Consider the following 9,609-nt stretch of genomic DNA (forward strand, 5'->3'; position numbering starts at 1 on the left):
TTCTAGGCGTCCGTACACCTGGTATCGAAGTTATCGGAAATTTGGACGAGAATTAGGATTTTAATTTGTGATAAGGACAAGACTTTTCTTACCTAATAGGCATACAAAATAGTATCATTCTATTGCTTAAGCAGATGATTGCGCCATCTTCAAAAACTAGGTTTCAATCACATGTAGGTCGAATTTTAACCTCAAACAATGATGTTGAAAACAACCACAATGGCGCAAATACATCGTCCATCTATCATATACGATTCGGGATAGATGGACCGCCCTGTCTATCTCAACCATAAGTACTGTCTTAGTACAATCGACATAATTTAAAGTTTAACTGAATCCAGTTATAATCAATCCTTTTAGCCTTTACAAAGAGATTTCTCATCTAGACAAGTTGCAAACGAAGATCTTTCGCCCGGTAACATACTGGACGTGATTTCACCGGAACCTGCCCATGAACCAATTAGTAGTACTAGCTCAGTAATTATAATAACTTACATAATTTTTTTTTGTTTAACAAAATAATATTCTCGGTGAAAATAATTGTTAAATATCAATTTGGGGAAGAAATATAACATTTATAAAAGCGGTCCATCTCACCAGCAATAGTTAGGGAGAGATGAACCAGATCCTAAAAATTTATTCCCTGTGTCCTGCAGCTATTTGAAAAAATATCGTGTTCTACTAATTCCATATGCTAGAAAAGATGATTCAATACAGAAACCATTGCGTACAATATTCATTATTTCTAAAATATTCGATGTTCGGACATTTTGAACAACGTGGTCCATCTCTGCCGGCCTTATTCTAATGATCGGTCCGTCGAGTCGAGTCGAACTTTTGAATTTTTCAGAACTTCGTATTTGTTTAAAATAATTTATTTAAATTTATTCAAATAACAAATAAATATTCCTCCTTTTCACCTGTTTTTTGAAAATGGGAAATAATTTTTTATTTTTTTTTTTATTATCATTCTAAGATATCTTCCGTTTCAAGCGGTACTATAGAATAAAAAAATTAAAAGTACAGAACTTTGTCCCACAACTACATATTTACCGATGCATCACGAATGTAATCAAGTATACACTTAAAACTTTACGTATTAGATGATTTTGCAACAGGAAATTGCAACGATAAATACATTTTACAATTTCACGCCCGTATGGTATCAATCAATGTCAGATTAACATCACCTGCAATTTTATAGACAAATCATAATTTCCGTTCAAGGACCTGGTCTGGTATTCGTCGTTTACCCGCAAGCGTTAGCCAAGATGCCAGCGTCGCAACTCTGGGCCGTCTTATTTTTCTTTATGCTAGTCTGCCTTTCTTTGAATAGTCAGGTACGTGAATCTCCTAAACTGTGTCTAAAATGATTAATCGAATGTAAACGTAGATTTGAAAGTGAATTAAAAATTGTCCAAAGTTCAACCGCGGATTGCAGTGCAAATCATCGTTGGGACAATGATTTAAGTTAAACTCATGATTCAACCAACGCAATAATCTGTCACAATGTATACTCTTTTCTTTTATGAAAATGGCAATTTGAAAGGTATGGCAAATGTTAGAAAAAAAAGACTAGAATATCATGTTATTGAAATGCTTATTTAATACATATTTCTACCTAAAAAAGGTGCAAAGAAAACCTTTCTTCAATATAAGATAAGAAAAGAGAAGAAAACTATGTCCCAAAATGAAAGTGCAATTTCATAAATCTGATTACACTGTCCAACACGTAAGAAATAACCTTCAATTGGCGTTTCTTGGAGACCTTTATGAACTAAATACGAATCTACAAACCATTTTATCCAAATCCATAATCTGAAAAAATTAGTAAAAAAAAATTGCAACTGGAGACATTTCGTGCTTTTACAGTAATAGTTATCAGTTGCTTGTGACAGACAATAATTCTGTGGACTCTCCAGAAGAAAATGGTATGAATTGTTATTATATTATAAACATTTAAATATGTTCAAATAATGATCAAAGTGAAAAAGACACGCAAAACTTTTGCTAATATATTTCGATTTATTTCACAAACTAAGGGTCTAGGAGAAAATCTAACCATAAAATGCTTCTTTTTTAAATTGTTTCCTTTTTTAATTTTATATTGTAGAATGTTTTCTCTCCACCTTCTTTCCGCAGAAATATGTATTAAATAAGCATTCGAATAACGCGATATTCTAGATTCTCTTCCTAACATTTACCATACTTTTGGAATTGCCATTTTCTAGGGTAGCTCTATTACATATTCTGGGGCGGACTGTACTTGTCGAATTGCCAGTCAGTCGACGATAGATCGTTTGCAATATTAGAAAATTTAAATAAAAAATGAGTAAAGACTGAGGGATTGCAGTTCCACCAAATTCTCACATAAATAACACATATGTCAGTGCATCAATGTAAATTAGCTCTCGTTACGGCATAACAAATTACTTAAATCAGAATAGAACCGCGTGTGAGCACTTAAACATTGTAAACGCTGTCTGCACTCATTATCTAGAGAAATCTGCAATCTATTTCTGAACAATCGAATGAAAACAAAATTTTAACGCATCCTACATCGATATTTTTGTTCACCATTAAATACTTCAAATACATTTTATTTCAGTTCGCAATAGTGGAGGTGGTCGTGACGTCAATACAAGATGGCTTCCCGAAGTGGGTGAAGCGTCACCTCGTCTGTCACGAAATGTTAGTACTTTTAGTGTGCGTAATATCGTTTTTGTTCGGTCTGCCTAATATAACACAGGTGAGAAACCATTTTTATATAAAATATAAACGTTCTTTGGGCATGCCATGTCCATCGGTGAACTTTTTCTTCTTTTTTTCTTATTTCCAGGGCGGTATTTATTTTTTCCAATTGATAGACCACTACGCGGCCTCGATATCGATCATGTTTCTGGCGTTCTTCGAAGTGATCGCGATATCGTGGTTCTATAGTGTACGACGACTTTGCAACAACGTGAAGGAAATGACTGGACGCGTGCCGTCTCTATACTTCCGGTTCTGTTGGCTGTTTGCAGCACCCCTCCTTATCATGGTAAAGTCACAAACTGTCTTAACACAAATTAACAAGTTACTTACGAACAAAGTTTGACATTATTTAAATTGATCTTTATTTAAATAATTGTTTAAATACAAAATTGCTTCTTATTTGGACATTCTAATTAGAAAATGAAATAGTTATTAGTTATTTTACAAAGGTAGCTTTGACAACTATTCGATAATTATTATTTATTACTTATTGGTTGTTGGAACAAGATTTATATCACTGTACGGACACCATTTGAAAAAATACAATGACAAAGCTTTTCAGGATCTTTCATTTGTGATAAATCGCTACCCACCCATATGGTGCAAATATATGTGTCAATTAGTATTGTCAGAGTACTACAAACAAATTTTGTCCAAACATCCGTACAATAATTAATAACTTGAAATACCTAAAATATTTCAATTCACTTTTTAATTCATTGTTCAATTTTTAACTCGTAATGCAATCACTATTTCACAAGTCAACTTGCAAATGATAATTTTTGTTCACAAAAGTGTAACCAAATGTATCGATGGATAAAAGCGAAATGTCATACTTAACGATTTAAACAGTAACAGTATGGCACTGAACATTAAATATTTCATAAACTAATGACTACATGCGGCTGAAACAAATATCATTCTGAGTTAATAGAGTAAAAAACTTTGTATTTAGTTCCAATGTCTCTAAATTAATCTGTAAAAACCTATACAGAATGTCCTAAAAATAGTTGTAAATCCTTGAAAGGTGTGATTCCCGAGGTGATTTAAAACAACTTTTTCCTTAGCGAAAAAGTTCTCCCAGGCTTTATTAACGAGATATTAACAAAAAACACCGACCAATCGGAGCGCAAGTCTGCCGGCTGAGTTCCTACGGTAACGTTGGCTACTCTGATTGGTCGGGGTTTTCTGTTAATATCTTGTTTCGAAAGTCTCGGAGAACTTTTTCGTTGAGGAAAAAGTTGTTTCAAATCACCCTAGGAATCACCCCTTTCAAAGACTTACAACTATTTTGGGACACCCTGTATTTTTGCATAAGTATTCGCAGTCTGGTAATTACTCGATAGTGTGTAACAATTAAACGTTGGCCACGCGGCGCAAACCCTATAAATCATTGCACTGTTTCAGGCTGTGTGGGTGTTCAGCTTAATTGATTATGAACCACCGACCTACCGCAACGGCGAGTACGACTACCCTTGGTGGGCAGAGGCGATCGGCTGGGGAATTGCCTCTCTTTCCCTTATTTGCATTCCCGCTTTCGCTATCTACGAGTTCATCAAAGCGAACGGCAACACTTGCGCCGAGGTACGGTATCGAACACCACATGGACAAAGACAACCCGATTAAACGTTTATCCCTTGTTCAGCTGTAACGCCCTACATTTATTAGGGGGAGACACAATGTAGAATCTTCTGAACCCTCGAACCTGAACGGTTTTAATGATGTGGGTTGGTTTGGACTCCCTGCATCCATTCCTTCTGAACGTATTTTTGAACAATTTTATCGTGAATTTGCTTTCTTCTCATTTGAATTAATGTACAAAATTGATAACTTAAGGGGATATTCTACTGCGACATGTGACTTTTTTAACTTTCTTCTGAAATTTTTTTTAAGGACTTGAAAAGGTATATTTGTTATATCTTAAACTATGAATAAAAATTTTCTTGGGAAATATGAAATGAAAGTGGCGCTGCAGCCCATTAAAGTCGCCTACCTCGAAAAAAATTGCTCGATTGGTTACCATAATTCTGATCGTTCTGTTCATTTGAAATAAAAAAAAAACTAAAATGATTCTTAAATTATTTTGATTGATATGGATTGAAATATTAACAATTTTTTAAATAGCTGCAATTTAAAAATTGAGTATTGATTTTTGCGATATTTTTTCGTTTTTTTCAGGCAGTATAGTTAAAGAAGAAAAATATTTTAGCTTGATTCTGTTAGGGACAATAACGACACATCTACTGAAGTCAAGTAGAGTTTGAGATATCGTGGCAACCATTTTCCAAAACACGGTTTTGAAAAAACCTTTGTTCTATAGGTTTGGCAATTTTATAAATTTTGCCATAATGCTTCAGGAACACATTTTCTAGACCCGAACCATAAAAAAAAACAATTTTGTTGACCGGCTACAGTAGAATACCCCCTTAAATCAGTTATCGGAAACTGTTGAGTTGGATGAAACTCTTGAAAACTCGGGTCAAAATGACCCAGTCATCGTTCTCCAATGGTTAAGTAATCACAATCCTCAGTTTAGGGGTGATTTGTAAAGAGGAGAAAGTCTACTGAATGTCCTAAAAATTTCATTAAAATTAACGACTTGAAGTATGGGACCTCTCCTGAGTACGTTCCAGCTACATCAAAAGATGCCAATCTTTAGACACTAATTTAATGACTTGGACATTATCTATCCTGGCTAACGTAATATCACTCTCGTCCATTTTTTTTTCCAGAAATTCTGTAACGCCATTAAGCCACATTTCGAGGCGTGCAAGATCTGCGGCCAAGAATACTGCACCGAACCGATGCACAATTTCGAAGAGGATGTGGTCAAAGAGTTGCCACACGATGCTAACAGTCCAATACAACTTAATACCGATTGTCTTTTACCGAAATCTCCGGAATGATGCAGAAAATACAATGAATATTATAGAGAACGTTGAGTACCTTCTCATACCGAACAATTCTTGCAACTTGATAATACGGAAAGTAATATCAAGTGGTTTTCGTATTTTAGCGCTTTAAAAAGTGGACCATTTTCAGAATTTAATTCTCGAGAAAGTGTCGATGCAAGTTTCTTCAAATTTTACGGAAATTTCTATTTGTTATGAGATTGATTTCTGCAATTTTGGCAGGCTTAAAAAAAGAATTTAAAATTACTTGGGTTTCTTAGAGTTCTGTGCACGTTTTCATTAAGAGACAGCAATAGTTGACCAAATGAAAACAAAATTTGCAAGAAATCATTACAATTTCTTTACGTCTCAGAATGTAAGAGTATGTGTCTCTTAATTTCTTTCGGTTCATCTGTGATCATCGTGTTAAGAAAGTGTTCTCTGCAATAAAATTAAAGCCTACACCTAGGAAATACGAAAGACATTCAGTGTTTACTGTTATATGTATATCAAAGACCTCTTAGGATCGATCAGTGTATGTTGCTTGAGGCAGAATTCTTGGTTTAGTCGCGTGTTATCCGAGTCTTCATGAAGGAATAAATCAAAAAGATCACATTAGCAATAAGTACCTATATCGTATATACATAGTTATATAAAATAACTTATAATATTGTTAATTATATTTTAACTCGGTAACAGTTTCCTCGAGAACATTGTTCCCCATTTCTTTTTTCAAATATTTACAACTTAACTTATCACTAATTACTTAAAGTAAATCATCTTTTTCTTCGCAATACCGTGAATTATGCTTCCTGAAACATTTATGAAACATTTATGTTCACAAATATTCCGTAAATTATTATCGAGTTAGAGAGAGAAATTAATAATTCTGTGTTGTTTCATTTAATCGGTAATTGCTTTACTGTGGAAAATTGGCCGATAAAGTTACTGTTACTTTAATACTCGACAATGCTTCGAGTAGAAATCTTGTTGGATGAATATCTTACTGGAACATAGATAGATAGACTTAGAAATCTTATTGAAATAAAAATCTTACGTACAGAGATACGTATTGATGCACAATCTTTATGCAAACCGAAAAACAATCGACATTCCATCATCTTGTGATCCGTGTATGGTGATATCAGCAGATTTATTCAATTCTAAAAGTTACAGGCCTGCACTTATCTTTTCAAAATTTGATAATTATCTGGAAATTTATACATTTACCTTATATATAAACTTCTTGGTAGGTGTACCGGTACCTTTCGTTGAGCATACATTATAGCTCATAAATATTTGCTCATATCCATATTAGATCCACTTTGCCAGAAAAAGATTCCAAATTTTTGTCAAGAATTCATTTTCCCCATAATAAGATTCATATACATATCAAGCAAAATGATCATGTATTGTACATTCCTAAAGTAAAATGTAAAATGAATATAATACAATAGAAGGGCAAATATGCTGTGCAGGCTGGTGTAATATTGGTTCATCGTCCGCGAAGAATTGAATCAAAACTGCACAAAATTTCGGTTTGAAGTCGAATAGAATTCGTTGCCATTTAAACAGTGCTATAACAGCACACGATTTATGCACCTAACTCTTGTTTTACACGATTTTGAAATAACACGGTCGACGAAAAAAACCGCCTTTCTTCTTTTTACACAGTTTATTTCCTTTAACACAGTGCAAGAAAAAAACCATCTTTATTTTTTTATACGTGTTATTCCCTCTGACACGGCTGGGTACCAATAATTGTACAAGGAACTTGCAAAACCAAAAGAGCAAAAGAAGATAACAAACGTAGCGGATGTGGTAGATCTCTCTAGCGAAGATAGCGATTTTGATCCATCTGGCCGTAAATATATGTAATTATTATCAAGCAGCGACGAATAATAACTTATATTATTGCTAGTATTTTTTATTGAAAATGTTTTTTTTTGCAATATTTATGTGATAATAATTTTATTTTACTTAGAATATAATTGAAATGTGTATGAATTTTATTTTGCTGTCAAATATTTCAATGTATTTACATATATATTTTCGGCACTTTTTTACACGGTTTATTGAATGAAATATAGTTCTTTATTTCATCTTAACAATAACTTGGAACGTATCTCACATTTTACTAAAGAAAACGTATTTTTTTTGCACGGTTGTTTTTACACGATTTTTTGAGTAACGTATGTATCTTCCGTGTAAAAAGGAGTTGAGTGTATAGTCGTTCTGTCGAATGAAAAATTTAGAAGCTATATGGAATATAATCTGTATATCACTATACAGAATTGTGACAAATTAATCGACACGCGTGTCGATTAGCGTTGTTCATTGCTGTTACGTAATGTTAAAATAACATTAGTAGACCCAACGTCGCTCATAGTAGACGTGTATTTGACTCGTTCCGCAGAAACTTGAAGGCACTGCAGGAAAGCGTTCTTGTCGCTTATTGTCAAAACAATGCAAGAAAATTTTACCCCGATCCTGAAAATTTTTTGTTTCTGAACGACGCATTGATGTGTCAGCTTCAGAATACCGGGTGATTCACGAGAAAAAGAACACCTACATATCTCCATTAGGAATAAAGATAGACGAAAATGTTAAAAAGGGAAGTTGCAGAAGTTCCAGGAGGCAAATATGATGATATATAAAATGTTCTGATTTTTATTGTCTTCAAGGTCTTTTGAGGATCATCGGTTGTTTTTTAAATGACACCATATATTTCTAACTTTATAGTGTAGTACCTGATGTCAAGACGAGTTCAACGATGTGGTATGTTACGACCTTCAAATGACCTTGGACTGAAAAATTTCTAGAAATAGATGGACAACTGCGATCAGGAAATCGGTCTTTGTAAAGCCGAACAGCTTCTCGAAGACACTGATGACTTTCGTATTAAATGGAAATAAGATCGATCTTCTCTTCCTTCGAGTAACGTATCGTTAAACGGTTTATCAATAAACTGAATGATTACCACAATAATTTCATGACAATAACAGAGGTGACAGACGTACCTTTAGTTTCTTGATAACCATGTTTATGTACGTTTAGGGAACACCTTCCGTCAACGGTATACGCATTATACCGAAACGGTATACCTAATGGCTTACGAAACTGAATTTCCATTGATCAAACGTAGTAGTCAAACTATACCTACTTATGAGTCCAAGGTCATTTGAAGGTCATAATATACCATATCGTTGAACTCGTCTTGACCTCAGTTACTACATTATGAAGTTAAAAATATATAGTGCCATTTAAAAAACCATCGATGACCTTCACAAGACCTTGAAGAGAACAGCAATCAGAGAATTTGGGTAAATATTTAGAATAGGGGAGACAGCTCTGATGACCTTGACCTTAACATATGTGGTAAAGGTCACCCTCCTCAGTGACCTTCAGAAGGTTTTTGCCGTCGCTCTTTATTTGTTGAAAAATTATTAACTAATTAATTTCGCAATATGAAGATGTATGTTCAACTTCATAATTTAAATTTTACGTAGTGTAAACACTATATTATTAGAATATCTACTTCTTTACGTAATTGCGGGATGAAATTATTAATTATATGGGAAATATTTCTGAAATGCGTGGGCAGAGGAGGGGCAGAGCAATCATTTCAAGAAGCAGATCTGTTAATAATAAAATGTTTATTATAATTTTTAAATAAATGTGTTTTATAATATTTAGGGAAGATTTAAATTTTTTAGTTAATCATACACCTTTATATTGTGAAATTAATAAGTTTTTAACAAATAAAGAGTGACCACTAAAATTTTCCTGAGGTCAGTCAGGAAGGTGACATTTACAACATATTTGAAGGTCAAAGTCACTGGAGTCCTTCAATACTCAAAATAACTGTTACATTTTATAGACATTTTTTGCTTACATCTTTTTAACAAAAAAAGCGAGCGACGATAAAAACCTTCTAAAGGTCACTGAGCAGGGTGACCTTGAC

At 33.7% G+C, this 9,609-nt stretch overlaps 1 protein-coding gene across 1 annotated transcript in view; it reads left to right on the forward strand.

Moving 5' to 3' along the window:
- LOC107186146 (sodium- and chloride-dependent GABA transporter ine-like) overlaps positions 1 to 5,660 on the forward strand; it is a 47,639-nt gene extending 41,979 nt beyond the window's left edge. The window contains exons 8-12 of the mRNA XM_015573958.1: positions 1,228 to 1,340; positions 2,609 to 2,749; positions 2,840 to 3,040; positions 4,162 to 4,338; positions 5,487 to 5,660. Coding sequence (XP_015429444.1) covers positions 1,228 to 1,340; positions 2,609 to 2,749; positions 2,840 to 3,040; positions 4,162 to 4,338; positions 5,487 to 5,660 — 806 coding nt within the window. The remainder of the gene's footprint in view (positions 1 to 1,227; positions 1,341 to 2,608; positions 2,750 to 2,839; positions 3,041 to 4,161; positions 4,339 to 5,486) is intronic.
- The last annotated feature ends 3,949 nt before the right edge of the window (positions 5,661 to 9,609 follow it).

This window comes from Dufourea novaeangliae, unplaced genomic scaffold (assembly GCF_001272555.1).
Source record: "Dufourea novaeangliae isolate 0120121106 unplaced genomic scaffold, ASM127255v1 scaffold76, whole genome shotgun sequence".
Classification (NCBI taxonomy): domain Eukaryota; kingdom Metazoa; phylum Arthropoda; class Insecta; order Hymenoptera; family Halictidae; genus Dufourea; species Dufourea novaeangliae.